The sequence below is a fragment of the Panthera leo genome, chromosome A1 (assembly GCF_018350215.1).
Source record: "Panthera leo isolate Ple1 chromosome A1, P.leo_Ple1_pat1.1, whole genome shotgun sequence".
Taxonomy (NCBI): Eukaryota; Metazoa; Chordata; class Mammalia; order Carnivora; family Felidae; genus Panthera; species Panthera leo.
Window position 1 is genome coordinate 66156571 of NC_056679.1, and position 19623 is coordinate 66176193.

At 38.6% G+C, this 19623-nt stretch overlaps 1 protein-coding gene across 3 annotated transcripts in view; it reads left to right on the top strand.

Annotated features, from left to right (window-relative positions):
* The first annotated feature begins 2844 nt into the window (after positions 1–2844).
* The window catches only part of GPR180 (G protein-coupled receptor 180), a 49727-nt gene continuing 32948 nt past the window's right edge, over positions 2845–19623 (top strand). For all 3 annotated transcript variants that reach the window (XR_006199804.1, XR_006199797.1, XM_042929018.1), the window contains exons 1-3: positions 2845–3055; positions 5682–5840; positions 13768–13968. Coding sequence is in view for 1 of the 3 variants with exons in the window: in XM_042929018.1 (XP_042784952.1) it covers positions 2911–3055; positions 5682–5840; positions 13768–13968 (505 nt within the window). In the remaining 2 variants the exon portion in view is untranslated. The remainder of the gene's footprint in view (positions 3056–5681; positions 5841–13767; positions 13969–19623) is intronic.

Below are 19623 nucleotides of genomic sequence, written 5' to 3' on the forward strand. Positions count from 1 at the left end.
CTTTGACCACCCCGAGTAAGATAGCAAGCTCTACCCCAGCCCTGCAGAACCACTTTATCCTTATTTCATTTTCTGCATAGTGGTCATTGATGTCAATTAACTGCTCATTGATATTGCTCCATGAGGTCAAGGGATCCGTTTTGTTTTTTGCCGTAATGCCCAGGCCATGGGACAAGGCCTGGGACAGAATAAATGATCAGTTAATGTTGTTGAATAGATGAATAGATATGTTGGTTGTTTTTTTTTTCTTTTTTCATGTAATGTGTTGGCAAAGTCTAAAAAGAATGAGAATACGCAGTATATGTGGAAATGCCATTTGTTACAACTTTTTTCAGGGGCAAAGTGGTAACATATATGAAAAGTTCAAATGTACATACCCTATGATCCCCAAATTCCATGATGTATAATATAGATAATTGCAAATAAACACAAATATGTTCATTGCTATATTGCTTATATGTAGTAGTGAAAAACTGGATACAATCTAATGACATATTAGATCCAGTCTCACCTTTTAAATACCATGGGCTGAAATAAAGACTTTCAAAAGAATGTACGCACATGGAATGAGGACCAAAATATATTGTAGTGGATACTTATTGGTTTTATCTGACCAGACTCTCCTACCCTTTATAATCACCCTAAATTGACCACTCCCCCACCTCAGGAAGGTCACAGGAGCATCGAACTCACACTAGGCCAACTGAAGCATCTTCCTGGGATTTGGAATTGGACTAAGGTTCTAGTATAATCTGGTTACTCTTCTTGAACTCTTGAGGACCTACAAATCTGGGACTAGTTGGTGGCCATTTTCATTCAAATGAAGTGAGGAATCAAAAAAAAAAAATCTGTCTTCAGTGAAAGAAAAACAGAGTTGATCACAAAGAGAAGAAAGAGACAGAAAGGGCCTCACAGCATTCATGGCCTATGTTCTGATTTTTTTTCCAGGACCAATTTTATTCCTGTCCTTGGTGTGCAAATACCATGTACGTTTGTAACTACATGTCTAAAAAGATCTACCCTAAACTACTAACAGGGTTACCTTGTTACCATATCAGGCAGGGCAAGGAAAAAATGAGGACTTCCATTTTTACTTCATACACTTTTGGCTGTAAAATTTTTTTCCTAAGTTACATGAATTACTTTTATAATAAAAAAAAGTGCAATTTTTAAAAATCTCATATTAATACCTTTAGTTTATTCCTGGTTGACCAGCAATATAGAAAATGTTGGGTATACTATAGAAAGCATTTCATCAAGTTTTTTTTTTTTTTCTAAATAGTGAGGTCTGTTGTGAGAAGTTGCTTATATGTAATGAAAGCATGTTGTGAAATGAAAATAATTTATATACATTTATTCATGAAATTTTTGAGCTTCTGCTCTCATCAAGACAGATACAGTCTCTGACCAGATGAAGCTTCTTATATAATGGAGGATTTAGAGACATCTAGAGACACTTACAACACAGTGTAGGAAAGTAAGGGATTCTGGTTCCCAGGGTATCTAACACAGACTTAGAGGTTTAGGAAATTTAAAAAAAAATTTTTTTAACATTTATTCATTTTTGAGAGTGAGAGAGACAGAGCATGAGTTGGGGAGGAGCAGAGAGAAAGGGAGACACAATCCAAAACAGGCTCCAGGCTGGGAGCTGTCAGCACAGAGCCTCACATGGGGCTCCAACTCACGGACCGGGAGATCATGACCTGAGCCGAAGTTGGGCACTTAACCGACTGAGCCACCCAGGCGCCCCAAGAAAAGTTTTGTTTGTTTGTTTGTTTGTTTGTTTAAGCCAATTGGGAAAGAAGAGTTAAAGTAGAAAATGGAAGGTGATGGAAAGGTTGAGTGGTAGACTAAGCGAAGCCTTCCAGCCATAGGGATCTGCAAGTGCTCCAGGTTTAGAGAGGACAACTTGGAGTATTCTGGAAACTGACAGTGGCTCCGTAAGGATGGAGACAAAAAATTGAGAGATGGAAATTTGAGAGCCTTGAAAGCTATATTCTAGAGTCTGACTTGTGTACTACAGGCGATCAAAGGCGTTTGAAGGAAAGTGATGCAGTCAGATTGCGTTTCCCACAGCTTTCTATGACTCCAGGGTAGAGATGGGCTGTGTGTAACCAACTGGAGAAAATTAAGGCTGGTGCCAGATCACTTGCCACAGGCCAAGTAAGATGATGTATCCGTGATGGCCTGGATAGAAATGGCAGCGCTGCCTACCATCGCCGCCCAGAAGAGGCACTAAATAGGCATGTGTTTCATTGAGATGATTGGATGTAGGGGTGTAAGCTATACTTCCCAGGTGTCTGATGACATAATTCAAGAAGATAGGGAACCTAGGAGGTTAAAATCGGTTACAGGTGCCAAGAGAATTCATGCGTTAAACTTGGACGAGTACAGTTACGTGTCTTTGAGACATTAAAGCGGAAACGTCCAGCAGGTTGCATAGGCACCTAGAGCTCTGCCGGGGCTTTCCTTTCTTCGCCAGAAACGGTACCATCGCGCGCTTCTCAGTTCTTTCCAATTTCCACACCCTCCACTCCCCCGAAAGCCCTCGGGAGCCACGGAGGCGATCCCACGCATGCGCCGTGGCACCACGCACAGAGACGGAGGGGGATACTTTTTCCGTAACCTGAAGCAACATCCTTCTGAGTCTCCATAAAAAAGGCGGGAACTAGCCAACAGGCTGAGGAGTGATGGGACGCGCGCCTCCGCACGTCCCGCCCATTTCAGCCTCTGATTGGTGGGTGTACTTGGCTCGTGGTGGAGGGACCTGCCACATAGGCTGTCAGTCTCCCGGGGGCGGGTCCGCGACGCCGGTCCTGCTCCCTCCTCCCCCACCCCCGGCTGCCGACGTGGGGAAGGCGGCCGCAGGCTATTAGGGGCCGGGGCGTGGGTCCCGAGCGGGAGGGGGGGATGGGAGGCCTGCGGCTGCTGGCGGTGGCCCTCACCTGCTGCTGGTGGCCGCCGGGCGGCCAGGGTAAGACCCTGCGGGGCAGCTTCAGCAGCGCCGCGGCCCGAGACGCTCAGGGCCAGAGCATCGGCCACTTCGAGTTCTACGGTAGGTGCGGGGGCGGGGAGCGGGATGCAGGCGCGTGGGCCCATCTCGCGGGCCGCGCCTCCCCACCTCGCTTCGGGAGGCCTGGAGCCGGCGGCGGCGACGCGGGGACCTCCCCCCTCTCCCAGCCCACCCGGACTCCCAGCGTCGCTGGCAGCCCTCCCCCGACCGCAGCTGCCGGAATCTTGGGCTGCTCGAATGCCAGCTCTGGTGTTGCTGCTCCCCACTCCCTAGTCTGCACCCTCCCCCAGGAGTGATTGTGTTCTGCGCTTGGAACGCCGCTTCGCCAACCCTCCCCACACGCACGAAAGTACGGAGACTCTAATGCATCTTTCGAGATCCTTCCCTCAAGGAAGCAGGGTTTGCTCACCCCTGACTCAAACTGGTTGTAGACACTGAGGCACTGTACTTAGGCGTTCATCGAAGCCCCAGAACTTAGATTTACTGGGTTTAGTTTTTGTTTTTAAGATCAGTTTGCTCTAACCTCCTTGAAGCAGAGAGGTGTGGGAAACCAAATAAAACACCTGCTAATCTGGTGGTCACAATTGCTAGATCAAATCGCCTAAAGTAGGAGATTGACTCTGGACCAGGAGGCCCGGAATTAACTTGACAGAAATGCTTGTAAGTGGGTCCTGGGAGCTGCATAATTTGTATCCTGTCTGGACCTTCTGAAATGAGAAGTGCATTTGATTCGTACTTTCTGGTCTCCCTCAAAAATCAATAATTCTTGAATGGATGAATTTGCAGTTCATTCTAATTTTTGCTTTATTTGCACTCTCGAAATTTAAGTGATTTTCTTGGTATGTACTCTTGCTACTCTATTTGACTAGTACTATATTGCAAATAATTATTTGCCTTGATGAGGTTGGGATCCTTGATTAATGTAGCTTTTAGCATGAAAAGACGCAATGTCAGACTGTGGTCCTAGAGAGGATTCTTAGAAGATAATAGGAGCAAGAAGCTATTTTGGTGTGGGGAATTTAAAGTATTGGGAAGGTACAGAATTGGTGATGTAAAGGAAGAGGAACCTGAATTTTTTTTTTTTTTTATACTCAAAGTGTTTAAAACAACTGAGAAAAGAAAAGCAACCCAGTTTTCCAAAATCCAGTGTGGCACAGATCTTGAGTGAAGAAGAAACTCTAGAAATGGTTTTGTTATTATATTTTAGGTCACATTTTTAGTTTTTTTAATCAACTGGCTGTAACTGTACTTTGAATATTGACAGTGATAGTAAAGACATTACAATAAATGGCACAACCTGGACAGTGCTGGAAAATCTGGGCTATATGGAAGCTGCAACCTGGATTATCACTCAAGACTAGCAGAGGACTTAGACAACCAGGATATTTCATGATGATATTTCATGAATATCATCATGATATTCCATAAACATACGTTTGAAATCCAGGTGTTTTAAGGAAGATTGAGGAATTGAGTGTTCAAGTATATTCACACACACACTCTCATTGTGTGTATTTATTACCAATTTTCAGTGAATTTGAATTCAGTAGAATAATATTACTAAATTACACTGAAATAATAAACTCTAACTCAGTGCAATTTAAGATGGTAAGCCTTTGAGTCACTCTTAAAATTATTGATAATTTGGGGGAACCTGGGTGGCTCAGTCGGTTAAGCGTCTGACTCTTGGTTTTGGCTCAGGTCATGATCTCACAGTTTGAGGGTTCGAGCCTTGCTTTGGGCTCTGCGCTGACAGTGCAGAGCCTGCTTGGGATTCTCTCTTGCCCTCTCTCTCTGCCCTCCCTTGATCTCACTCTCTGTCTCCCTCCCTCAAAATAAATAAACAAAAAAAATTAAAAATAAAATAAAATTTTTGATAATTTGTAATGTGATCAATTTATGTAGGAGACTTGGACATTCTTTGATACATACTGTACATTTAAATTTATTTAAAATGTTTAATTAGAGTAAAATTATAATAAAGTGATGACAGCAACAGAAGAATATATCTTAGAATGAAATAAGTCTCCAGCTTTTCTTCTCACCTAGAGGCAACTACTTTTTACCATTTCTGTTAGGGCCTTAAATGTAGTTAGTGTGTGCACCCAGGCTTATTCTGTAGTGTCTTTACAGTATCTATTGTTCTGAAAGTTCTTTTGTAAAAGTCACAGATGTCACATTTTTTACATGGTCTAAAATGTTTACCCCCAAACTAATTTATTTAAACTTTCTTGCTATTAGCTATGCTTATTTTTTACATTAAAAGTATAGCTAAATATTAGCATACATGTTACTTTAGAGAACAAGAGCAACTTTGGTGGGAAATTGCTGTAGATGGTTTATAAACAAAGATTAAAGCCATGTGGAGTGGTTCTAAAAATGAGGCAAAAATTCTGTGACAGTGAATGTCCAGATATAGTGAAATGTCATCAGTTTTCCTCAGAAGTAGATGGAGACACCACAGGTTAAGTTTGGATAATTAATATGAATAGTTTCTTGACTTGCCTCTGAATGGGCTGTTCATTCTCATGTGATCTACTAGTTAAGTGAGATTTAAGAAAAACTGCTCTTTAAATTCCTGTTTTGGTAAATACAGATGTTGAATTGTCTTGTCATTTCAGTTCCATACAAGACCAAACTTGTTGATAATTTTTGTTTTAATGTCAAGGTGACCATGCTCTTCTGTGTGTCAGAATCAACAACATAGCAGGAGCTGTTGGGAAAGAAGCTAAACTCTACCTGTTCCAAGCCCAGGAATGGCTAAAGCTCCAGGAAAGCAGTCATGGTTATAGTTGCAATGAAAAATTGTCCAAAGCTCAGTTGACAAGTGAGTATCTCCTTTTTCTTTTGATCATTGGATCTGTTTTTTGACTCCTGAATGTTGAAGTCTGTTGTTTATATACCAAGATGTTTCATGACACATCATGCTTTGATGACATTTTGTCTAGTACATTTTAAGCTGAAGTTTAAGGAAACCGACTTTTTCCTTGATCAAGGGGCAGAATGCCTTTTCCCTCCCTTTATCATTAAAAATTTTTGAAAAATATCTAGCTAATTTATAAAAGCATACTTTCATTCATTTGTACTTCTTACAAGTCACATAATTCACACCAGTATGGCAAATATATTTTGACCCAGTGGCAGCACGGAATGAACGATAGCATTTGTTGAATGCTTATTATCTGCTAGCACTGAGCAAAGCACTAAACATGTATTATCTCAGTTAATTGTATAATTTAGCCCAAGTGATGCTGTTTTGCAACATGTTACTAGAACATGGGACCTAATCATGTGGTGACACAGTATGTCATCTTGGGATGTACAAGCACCACATCATTTGTAAACTTCTAGATTTGCCTCTAGAGAAGCTCTGCTTTTATTATCCTAGTTGCCTGTATCCTGGAGCCCTTCCATTCTCATCAGGACTATCCCACGTATTAGGGTGCACTATCCAGAATTAGTGCAACTCTTTTTAATTTCTGTATAAACGAAGGGCATATACCATGCTACCCATGTTACCTGCTGGAAGTTAATTGGTTGTAGAAGACATGAGAAATGTGAAACTTCCATTAGAAGAAATAGGAATTATCCCTCTCCCCTCTCCCTTCTGTAGGGAAACAGAATTATCCCTCTGTTTCCCCTACTGTCTTCTGCATATCAGTGAGTCTCTGAATCTTCTTTTGATTAGTCAAGTAAAACATTGCCATTTCTAAACTTTCAGCCTTCCTAGTCTTAGCAGCTCTCTTAGGTCCCTCATAAGGTAGCTAGCTGCAGTAGGATTAAGAGTAGAAGACCCCAGTCCTTGCCACCTCGTGTAGGGATCTCTTATTTAGATTTGAGATGACATTAACAGTATGTTGAAGAAGTCTCAAATGACTGGATTCAGATATCAAAGAGACAGTTATATAAACTTATTTACCTCTCCCTTGAATTTTAGAACTAACCTGGGAAATTTGTGCAAATGCTCATTATCGGTTATCTTTTCCTTTCTATACCAATTTGGTCATCTGAATGTTCCACATATGTATAAAAAGTTCTGGCCTTCCATTCCTACTTCTTATAATGTCCCAAACCAATTCATCCTCTTGCCCATCTAGACCTCACCCTCTTCCAGTGTTCCCTGTTTCAGGAACCAACACCACCATCTATCCAGTAAGCAAGCTAGAAATCAAGGAGTCTTCCAACACTCCATCTTTGACCTCTCCATCTCCTTCCAGTCTATCAGTGAGTGACCTCTAAATCTCTCTTGAATCATCTACTTTTCTTCATCTCTGCCTCCACCACGTTATTCCAGTCTGCCATAATTTCTTGCCTATTGCAGTAGTCTCCCATGTGGCCACTGCTGCCGTGCTGGTGCCCCCCGGAACCAGAGTGATCTTTCTGAACAGGGATCACGTCACATTCACTTCTTACCACACTCATAAATACTTCTCTTTTTCTACTGCTCTTAGGACAAAGACATGCCTCCTTAACCTGATTAGCAAAGCCATCATAGTCTGGCCAGTGTTTGCCCCCCAGTTTTGTCTCACAGCATTGTCCCCTCCTGCCTCATTTTATCTGTGGGCTTGTTCTATTTCAGTGCTACCCTGGGCCTTTGCATAGGCTTTTCCTCTCTTGTTCTTCCTTCCCTTTTTGGCTCCTTCCTACACTAAGTTAACATGTGAGTTTTTATAGCTTGTTTTCCTCCACAGCACATATTATAGTTACCGCTTTTCATTTTATTTATTTGTTATAAAATCAGCGAGAGAAGCAAAGCTCTTCTGGTCTACCCATTCACTCATGCATACACTGGGCACTTTCATGCTTCATGTACTAGGCAAGGCACTTAGGATAAATCAGGAACTAAAATACACTCTCTTTGTCTTTATGGCTAGTGGGGGGTCACAGGAATGAATCTGATCAATGTGAATAAATACGAAATTGCAATTGTGGTAAGTACTATGGATGCTAGTCACATGGTGTTAGGAGAATGAAAACTTATAATATGTCTTTGTAGCTTTTACTAAGTATTTGTAGGATGAATCGTCATAGAGCTTAGGGCTTGAAGGGCTTTTGGTTTTTGGTTTTTTGGTTTGTTTTAAAGTTTATTTATTTAGGGGCATCTGGGTGGCTCAGTCTTTTGGGTATCTGATTTCGGCTCAGATCATGATCTTACAGTTCGTAGGTTCGGGCCCTGCATCAGGTTCTGTCCTGACAGCTCAGAGCCTGGAGCCTGCTTCAGATTCTGTGTTTCCCTCTCTTTGCTCCTCCCCAGTCATGCTCTGTCTCTCAAAATAAATAGACTTAAAAAAAATTTTTTTTAACATTTATTTATTTTTGAGAGAGAGGGTGCATGAGAAAGGGACAAAGAGGGAGAGAGAGAATCCCAAACAGGCTCCACGCTGACATGGGGCTTGATCTCACCACTGTGAGATCATGACCTGAGCCAGTATTAAGGGTCAGATGCTTAACCGACTGAGGCCCCCAGGCCCCCCCTTTTTTGTTTTTATTTTAATTCAGTGTAGTTAACATAGTGTTATATTAGTTTCAGGTGTATAATGTAGTGAATCAACAATTCTATACACTACTCAGTGCTGATCATAATAAATGTTCTCTTAATCCCTTTTACCTATTTCACCCGTCCCCCCACTTTCCTCCCCTGTTTGTTCTCTGTAGATAAGAGTCTTTTTTTCTTTTTTTGTCTCTTTTTCTTTGTTAGTTTGTTTTGTTTCTTAAATTCCACATATGAGAAAAATCAGATGGTATTTATCTTTCTCCTGACTGACTTATTTCACTTAGCAGTAACTCTCTAGATCCATCCATATTGTTGCAAATGGCAAGATTTTATTTTTTTCATGGTTGAGTATTATTTCACTGTATGTCTATACCGCATCTTCCTCATCCATTCATCTATCAATGGACAGTTGGGCTGCTTCCATAATTTGGCTATTGTAAATAATGCTGCAGTAAACGTAGGGGTGTGTATATCTTTTCAAAGTAATGTTTTCATATTCTTTGAGTAAATACCCAGTAGTGCAATTACTGTATCATATGGCAGTTCTGTTTTTAATTTTTTGAGGAATCTCCATTCTGCATATAGTGACTACACGAGTTTCCCTTTCCAACAACAGTGCATGAGGGTTCCTTTTTCTCCACATCCTCGCCAACACTTGCTATTTCTTACATTTTTTTTAAACCATTCAGGGAGGTGTGAGATGATATCTCATTGTGGTTTTGATTTGTATTCCCCTGATGATGAGTGATGTTGAGCATCTTTTCATGTGTCTGTTGGCCATCTGGATGTCTTCCTTGGAGAAATATTTATTTGTGTCTTCTGCCTATTTCTAAATTGGATTGTGGTTTTTTGGTATTGAGTTGTATTATGTATTTTAAGTTGTTTATGTATTTTGGATACTAATCTTCCATCAGATACGTCATTTGCAAATATCTTCTATTTACTAGGTTGTCTTTTTGTTTTGTGGATTGTTTCTTTTGCTGTGCAGAAGCTTCTTACTTTGATGTAGTCCCAATAGTTTATTTTTTCTTTTATTTCCCTTGCCTCAGAAGACATATCTAGAAAAATGTTGCTTCGGCCAGTGTCAGAAAAATTACTACCTGTGTTCTCAAAAATTTTTATGGTTTCAGGTCTTCAGGACCCACATTTAGGTCTTTAATCCATTTTGACTTTTATTTTTGTGTCTGGTGTAAGAAAGTGGTCCAGTTTCATTCCTTTGTATGTAGCTGTCCAGGTTTCCCAACACCATTTGTTGGAGATATTGAGGGTTTTTTTCTGGTTGGTAGGCTGATTGCTTTGTATTTGGTACCTCAAAGTCTTTTTCTCTCTCCAGTAAAAACTTATGAGGCCATTTAAAGCTTTGACTTCTAGGAATTGATTTGTTTCTTTATATTACCTTGTTAATATTATACCATACCCTGTATGCACTTGCAAAAACATAATTTTTATATCAGTCATATACCTTCAGTCCCTGAACTTATGGGTACAAGGAGACAGTACGGTGTGATGGAAAGGCTGCTAAACTGAGAACCATGGCTTGTTTTCTTTGAGCCTCACTTTACCTATCTGTACATCAGGAAAGTTGGGTTAGTTTTTGCTAAGGTTCCCAAAAGTCCTAACCTGATGTAATTCTAAATATAACTCTTCAGGATGTAGTTGAATCTATATAGGGCTATAACTTATGTAAAATCTCTAGCAGATGTTTCTTAGACTATTTTTCCTTCTTCTCTGTTCTTCTGTTGAGTGCAAGGGTATTATTGGAATGGAAGATCTCAGGTAATAAGAATTTGTGGGGGAATGATGATTGTTTTGTTAAATTTGGGGACCTGAAATAAATTAAGTACTGGTAATATATATAGATATATCTATATCTATCTATCTATAGATATATACCTATAGATACATCTATAGATATATATATATCGCTTTTTACAAATCTTATCTTTTCCCAATACCAAAAGCCAAGTCTTAAGAAAATCTATATTCTCTACCTTTTACATATTAGTGGTCATATTTATAGTATGTTATTATTTAGAGGCTTTGGTGCATTGAAACACAAAACATATCCTTAAATGCATGACAGTGTAGTAGTACCACATATTTTTAAGTAATTTCTTGTAGAAATATTCTCATTTCCTGGCCATTAATGAGACTTTGAGGATTGAATAGCCTTTTACCTACTTGGTAATGTGTTCCTTAACTGTTTCTAACTCCTATGAAAAACCTTGTGACTGTGAACTATGAAAAGACTAGCAGATTTGAAAAATCCTGTAGTGTCAGATGTTGCTTGTGAGTATATATATTCCCCCAAATTAATGTTTGAGAAATTATTTTTCTGTCTTCCTTTTTCCTCTTTCAGTAATGCTATAAAACATCAAATTTTAAAACAATGGTAAAAACTATTTTGTAGGTTTTTAAAGCAAGCAAAGGAGACATTTAAAAGCACTGAAAATTACAACTGTATGTAAAAAACATTTAACAAGGAGGTTTGGGGTAATTTGCTGTCATATTACAAGAGCTAAATATTTTGCATATAAAACATTTTCAGTATTATCTTTTTACATCAGATGCATAAGATTTCCCTTTGTACAATTGATGTGTTTTATAAATCATTTAAAGATATTAGCGTTTTATTATTTTGTGTATTTTTGTTAACAGTATTCATTTTCTTTAATAACCTGATTCGGCAACTAGCCATTTAACGTTATTGTCTGCAATTCAAGTTTTGTTAATATTTGAGATACTAATTACATCAGCATAGCACATGCATGCTGTGTGGTAGTCTTTTGTCTCAAAAACAATGAACATACAGTTTTGTAAAGAGGTTTGTTTCCCAGGCCTGCTAAAAAAGGCCACAAGACAAAAACTGAAGGCCAGTATCACTTTTTGAAGCACACTTTTGTTTTTATTTGATGTAAATCTGCACAATTGAAAATGAAACATTAAAGAGTATATTGGTGAAAAATATAATAGTTAATTTTTATTTTTTATGTCATCTTATCTAAGAAAAAAATCACAAGTGATGAAATAGCAAAGTAGCAGAACCGTTATATTATGAGGTCCAAATTATGTCATTGTGAGCTGCACATTTCACATGCCTAATTTCTGAGCCACTGGTGATCATATATTGAATTCTTGTTAAAGGTCTTCAAATATTTATCAGAAACTAGAGTCTTTGCTACGCATTTCAAGAAGCTATACAGTAAAAATAAATAAATAAGTAAGAAAAAAAAAAACGCAGTATAAATGCCAGCCAATTTAAGATAGCCCCCCAAAAACAATGCTGTGGCATTATTAATAAAATCAGCATGTCCGCTTCAACTGCTGTTAATGAAATTCCCAATTGTAAAGTTTTAAGTCCTCAAAATTTGAATCCTGACTAGATAAATCTGTATCTCATTTTAAAGACCATCCATAAGTAGTATTTTTTAAACATTTTGTTAGGAACATTTCCATTCATATAGATATGTTGAAAGTGTAGTACAACTAGCATCTGTATATCCTGGCTTAGATTCAATAATTGTTAATATTTTGTTACATTTGCTTCTTATTCGTACGTGTGTGATTTTTGTTTTAAATCACAGCATAAGAAAATAAGCTGTGGATGTCATGAGCAGTTTGCCCCAGCATGTATCTTATAAGAGTGAGGAAATTCTTCCGTTAGCATTACCATTATGATGCCTAAGAAAAGGAATAAGTTCGTAATATCCTCTAAAATCTCTTCCACATGCAGATCATCAAGTTTATCTCAACAAGTGTCTTTTATTTATTAAAAAGTATTTTTTCTTCAATTGAGAAAAAGATCAGGACTAGCTGGCCTGCTGTGGGGGCAATCTAGAGTTGGAGATTGGACCCATCACTATCTTATATTTTAAGAATACTTTGTATAGAATCAGACTCTTTCGGTAGGATTTTTATATACTGTCTCATTTGCTCCTGACAAGCACTGTGAGCCAGACAGGTCAGGTACCTTAATTTTACTACTGAAGAAGCACATTTCGAGAGGTTAAGCAATTTATTTGCTGAGTCATGAGGTTATTAAGTAATAGCACCAACTCGGCTACTTTTTTTATTCTACAGTGTGTTTGAGACATAACCCTCCTACGTGAGAGTACCTCGTAAGTCAGAATCATAGTTTCAGATTTGGAATGCATATTAGACACCATTAAGTGTTTCTCAGAAGGGGTGCTATTGACGTTTTCGGTGGAACAGGTCTTTATTGTATGACATTTTACCTTGGATTACATGCGGTTTGGCACAGCCTCCCTCCAAGGACCTTGTCCACTATTGTGACAACAAAACTGTCCCTGCACATTTTCAAATGCCCTGGAGGGGAGCAGGATTACCCTGCATTGAGAACCATTTATTGGTATAACTACCTGTTTTAAAGAAAGGAAAAGGAGAATTATCCTTTATTCAGCACCTACTGTATGACAGGTACCATCCTACGTGACTCCTATACCTCAGTGCTTTCTTCCGCTCCTTGCTCCAAGTATTATCTCCATTTTACAGATGAAGAGAGTAAATGTCATTGCTTGTACATCTTGCCCAAGTTTACATGGCAGGTAAGTATTGGAAGCCAGGATTCAAACACAGATCTGTGTGATGCCAACTTTCATGAACCTCCCCGTTCCCCCACGATAGAGACCGGGCCCAGTATAACAACTCTTACGTTCCCATCATTTCTATTTTTCCACTTTGAGTATCTTTTTAATGAATAATCAATGAGAAAACGATTTTGGAAAATCGTTTGAAGGTATATGTCGGTCATAGTTTTTAGATACAGTGATTCCCTGAGTTGAATGCTCCATTTTAAATTTAACACAAATATAATTTTCAAAAATGTCTCTGCAGCGGTTACACAGCTTTGTGAATGTACTTAATGCCACAGAACTGTACACTTCAAAATGGTTAAAACGGTCATGTGTTAGGCATGTTTTACCACAATAAAAAAGAAAATATTTTTAGTGTTGCTAATCCACATGAAAATCTTGACATACTTAAAATTCAAATTCAGAATTTCATTGAAACCATTCTACTCATTTGTGATGCTTCACAGGACTTTTATAATGACTCCTTTGGTTAAGATACATTATTTTTATCTACCTTATGATTTACAGACCTTATTCCAAAACTACACCAGGGGTTTGATTTTCAAGGTAATAAGAACTAAACAAAACTGCGAATTGATTATATGACTAAAACAACGAATACATTTGCGAACTTTGCTTTGAAAGTACTATTTTCTTTCTCTTTAAAGTGGCCATGAATCAGACTGAACATAATCTGACTGTGTCCCAGATTCCATATCCACAAACGTGGCACGTGTTTTATGCAGACAAGTATACGTGCAAAGATGACAATGAGAATTCTCTGGCAGAAGATATCCCATTTGAAATGATGTTACTAAACCCAGATGCCGAAGGGAATCCATTTGATCATTTTAGTGCTGGAGAATCTGGTAAGAATATATACTCAAATGTATGTTCTAAGTATAGAAAAAGATTGATGCACAAATATCTTCATGTTGTGTTTTTAGAATATTAAAACTTAAAAGCAACTTAAGTGTGTAGTAGTAGGCAGATGGTAAATGAATCCTTTAATAGCATTTTAATAGCTATACTATTAACTTAAGGAAGCAGAACACTAAATTTTATATTTTACAATTTCAAGTATGTTACAAAATGCACAGAATGAAGCAGAGAGAAGTACAGAAATATTAACAGAACGTTTCTATATTTTGGGTGGTAGTATTATGGCTGATTTTTAGTCTTCTCTATACATTCTAAACCTTTTTTGTTCTTATGATAACATAGCATTATTTTTATAAACAGAAAAGTGTTAATAAATTGAGCAATCTAAATTGGAAAACCAATTTTTAAGTGAGATAGAAACTGACCTACTTTTCCCAACTTGTTTAAACAGATTAGGGATTATCTTCATAGGAGCTTGCAACCATTTTAAGAGTGATCAAAGTTTATAATGTTTTCCAAAATCAGAATTTATATGCCCATAAAACATGGGCATATAAAATATGCCATCAAAATTTTAGGTCATGGGGCGCCTGGGTGGCTCAGTCAGTTAAATGTCCGACTTCGGCTTAAGTCATGATCTCACGGTTTGTGGGTTCGAGCCCCGTGTCGGGCTCTGTGCTGACAGCTCAGAGCCTGGAGCCTGCTTCGGATTCTGTGTCTCCCTCTCTCTGCTTCTTCCCCATTCATGCTCTGTCTCTCTCTGTCTCTCAAAAAGAAACTTAAAAGGTTAAAAAAAAATTTTTTTTTAATTTTTGGTTGTGTATTGCTCTATGGAAGTTAAGATTCCTAGCCCAAACAGAAATGAATGACTTCTTGCGATTAATGATAGACATGCTATGAAGTATTCCAGCAGACTTGTAAATTAGCGTGTCAGAATGAAGACTAAGATCTGTAGACTGTCTATCAGAGAAGGATTAGGAGTTTACTTCTTACTGAGTTCATTACCCATTTGGAAGAATCAGTCTGCTTAGAGAAAAATTTCAATCCCATTAAATCTCATTGACCATCATGGTGAGTGGGTGTAGGAAGAACAGGAATTGAGGCTACATTAGATTAAACCGGTTGTTTAGTTCAAAGTGTAAATTGTCACAGCTAGAAATGTAACTCGAGGAGCATGTGTTATGGGCAGTAGGTCACCAGTAACTTAACATGTGGAAAGATGAATTTTTTAAACTATCTTTTAGTCTAAAAACAATGTTTACATAGTGACAGAGTGCCAAACATTTTTAAATAGTTAAAAAGTTCTTTCTGTGAAGGAAATGACATAAGGGTAAGCCACTCAAGTTGTTTTTGAATGAAGATGAACTTAAAAGTTAAATTTTACTTAATAGTGCTTTGGAGCAGTATGGATCATTATTGGAAGTTAATTTAGTCCTACTGTTTCTTTTATCTTTATAACATTTTCTGTATTGGGAAACGCATTGATGAAATCCAGGTCTACTGATAGCATTGGATGGACAGTTGGATTAAATTGCTTGTATGGTCCCTTTTAACCATAAGTCTTCACTATTTCCTATGACACTAATATTTAGGACTGGTAAAGGCTCAGAAGTAATGCTCTGCTCTGGTCCCTGAATGTGCAAACCCTACAGACTGAAGCGGAGTTCAAATCTAATAGCCCTTTCCCCTCCTGCCCTTCCAGCAATATGGCTTCAGTTCAAGAGGTGGTTTTATTTATTGTGTGGATCCATGAGACTCTGCTACATCCTGATATGCTTTTTTTTTTTGGCTTCCTTACCCAGACTCCCATTTTTGGTGTCTTTCCTCATTCCTAATTAGACTTCTGAACATTGACTATAGGCCATAGAATGATCACGTTTGTGGCCTGTGCCACTGAACATCAGTCATACTTGCCCTGGCTCACCCTGAACCCTGCCTACATCTTCCATTGTTTTTCCCAGCATCCTGAATTATGGCTAGCTTTGTCTTTAGTGTTCATACAAACTATTCCGATTCAGCTCTTAGTCCTGACTCCTTCTGACCTACCTTCTCCTATGACTGATTTTGATTTGATGCTTATACTTGTGTCTAAAATCTGTCTTATACTAGAATGGATAAAGTTACATTTAAACAACAGGCAAAATGTCACTATAGTATGTATTTTCATTAAGCATGGGATTCTGTGCAAGGCTAATCTGTGGGGATTGATTATTAACAAATGCCAGAAATACTCAGAAGTATTCAGATTTGTTATATGGCTGGCTTCATTCCTAGGGATCACATCATTTTATTGATTAAAATGCCTAGGAGCCTTAAAATATGATTAATTCCACATTGCCATGAGATGTGATGGTTTACATCGAAGTCTAAATCAGTGGTTCTCAACCCATCACTGTGCATCTGGAGAGCTTTAGAAAATATGTAAATGTCCACCCTCTGAGACTCCAATAGATTGGCTTTTGGAGTGGAAGCCAGGCAACTATAGTTTGTCAGAGCTTCATGTTGACTCTAATGTACAGAACCAGTGATCTAAAAGTCCATATTCCACATTGTTTTGGTATTGTATTGGTTTTACAGTACAGTCTTGAGAGGGATTCTTCCTACAGTATAGGAAGCCTCAAGGTATGGAATTTATTTCCAGGGAGTAATCCCCAGTTAGTTCATCTTAGAAACTTCTTCTCATTTGTCTTTCTTTCCTGAGTAGGGAAAATTGATTTGCTATGGTTTTTACTGAGAATTGACTACTAAGCTGTATGTCTGAGGGGTTTGAATTACATAACCTGGTGCGGATAGCTGCAATCAATGCTACGCATTATTCTGGTTAGATTTTATCATTTGTTTTCTTTCAAACCAATTATGTGTTTTGTGTCTATCAAACTTCGGTTAAGCTCCTATTTCACAGATTGGTCTAGGTTAAAAAAAAAAAAAAACCATTAAGGCAAGTATGATGCCACTTGACAAAACACTACATAGGAATATTATGCTTTAAGGTAGAATAAAGTAAAACTGCTTCTTAAAAAAATTAGAATTTTTGTTAAAAAATCAGCACTGTATTTGTGTTCTTGTTAGAGACGAACAGATGTACTTAGACTCCTGAGAGTTAAAGCATTATCATCTGAAGTAGACTGGTTTTCATCGCAATAATATTATAATATTATTCTCTGTTACGTCTGCCATCTCACTGTTTTTTCAAGATTCCAGATACGAGCTCTGGTAACATGTTGGCATGCTTTGGGTTTAAAGTAACAGAAAACTCGAATGCAGGTGGTACAGACAATGAATGAATTATCAGGCAGAAATTAATTATCTTACATAACAAGAATTGAGGCTTCCTCATGGTGGTTTAGTCAGCGTGTCTGTATCCTCCTGTCTTCTGACTGTCCGCGTTGTCCGTAGGCTAGCTCCCTCGTGTTCAGAGTTAACTGCGGTTCACTGTGTGGGCATCGCATCTAGATAACGGCAAAATTCAGTATGTCTTTTGAGAGCAAGGACACCTTCCTCAGAGGCTCCCTCGTCGCACTTCCCTGGGCAGAACGGGGTCACATGCCTTTGCTCTACAGCATCCTAAGAGAAATGTAAGTGAAGGTGTCAAAGAGGGTAGACCGACGTGTCAGAGTAAAGGGTTAGGCTTCCCTCTTACTGGCAGGAGTGTTGGAATTTCTGTGATCAGTTGAGACTGATCCAGATCCGTCTTGAAACACTTCAGGGTGGTGTGGACACCGGGGCTCTGAGGCTGCAAGCGGAGCGGGCAGGCGGGAGTGGGCCAGTGCCGCGGCCATGGCCGGTGACTCTCCCCTTGTCTTACCCTCTTTCCTCTCATCTCCCGTCCTTCAGCCGGAGCTGAGTTTTTCGAAGCTGTGCTGTAAGTTTTCTTCCTGCTGAATTTGGCCAGCGCTTCTTGCCGTGCAGCTTGCCTTAAAACCCACACATTTTCTCATAACGCATGTGTTTGCCGCCTGCTGCATACTCATTTGATGGCACTTTTCTTCTTCCGTATCTAGGTGAGAGTTAGTGCCTGTTTTAGGATTAGAATCTAATCTCACGGTGAACAGATACAGACTGCTTTCTTGTGATGGATGGTGGCAGAATAAAAATTGATCACTGAGGAGAAAAAAAAACACTTTTTTTTTTCGAGAGCAACTTTATTTAAAAGAACAGTGAGTGCAGAGTCAGCATTTTATCTTTAGACTGTCTTGTGGACAGGGTCAAGGTAAGAATAATTTATGCAAAACTGAATGAGCAAAGTACAGGGCACAGGTGTCCTGAGCTAGTTCAAGTTATTTAATATATTACCTGAATGAAATAATTTACTAGTTACAATGTTAGCTTTTCTGGAAGGTACATTTAATCTTGAATAATCCTAAAACATTTTTTTGCTACTGACATGCTTTCAAAAGTATCCTCCTCCGGTATTATTATTCTGTTTACTCAGTACATAGTCTGAGGATTTTCTTTTCATGGTAGATTTGTAACCTAATGGAGTCTGAAACTTTATCTTGTAATGGGTATTCTGTAAAGCATTATAAATAAATAGAATGAAAGAATGCCATAATTAAGTCTTCATACTAAGGAGGAAAAATAACGAAGATTCGAAAGGTAGACTAGCATAAAGAATTTTACTGACCCAGTGATAATATGTTTAGCGTATTTTCTGTCTTGTTCCATCACTATAACAATTCTGGGCTTATTGTTCCATTATTTCTAAAGCTGGAATACTTTTCTATGTAAGGAGTTTAAAAAGAAATTATGCCTCTTCAGTTATTTGATCTTCTCTTCCTGAAGTCTAAACATGCTTTTTCACCTGGAGGAGAGGAATGAACTAGCGACGTTTATATATGTAGAGCAGGAGAGACACCCAGTGGCTGAAATACTTACCTTTTTTTTTTTTTTTTCCTCCTGACCATGCCAAAAACATGATTGAGATCGAACGTTTATTGACTGTTTTTCCTACTATTTGCATCTTCTGGATTGCTTTTTCAAAAAGAATACTCCTTTCTCTGCCTGTTGATTGGAGTTTACCTCAAAGGGGAAGCTAAAGCAGAGTCGGTCTTCGTGATCGATAGAGGTGATTGCGGTTTAGACTGTTTGTCCCCAGGCTCAGGAGAGGCAGCTCTGCTCACAGCCACCGTCACTAAGCGCCAGTGTTGTTTAGACACAATATGATATAAAATCATAGTATTATAGACTAGCTATCCCTCTGGTTTATGATAAATTTTTTCCAAATTTTCTGAAAAATAATACAGCTCAAAGATTCCAGGTACTGCAGAAAAAGGGGTATTTCTCTTGTGGCTGCATAAAGACTGTACTGGCAAGCTGCTAGTAGGAACTAGAGCCTGCTTAATGACTGGCACCGTTTTTAATATAAAGTCTGTTCACTTACTTGGTTCTTGTCGTTACCAAGCAGCTCCCTTTGCTCTTTGGAAATTTCTGCTTACTCAAAATATTTCTTTCACTGTGACCTCATTCGACTTCTTTGGTCTGTCCCAACATTAGCTCCTTTCAACTCCAGTGTCTATTGCCTGATTCTTTTCATGTTTTGTGATTTGATTTCCTGAGAGAATATGATTAGCCTAACTTACCTTGGAGAACCAAATTAGACTGGTGGCCAGTGGCTTGTCTCACCAGTGGCTCGTCTTTGGATT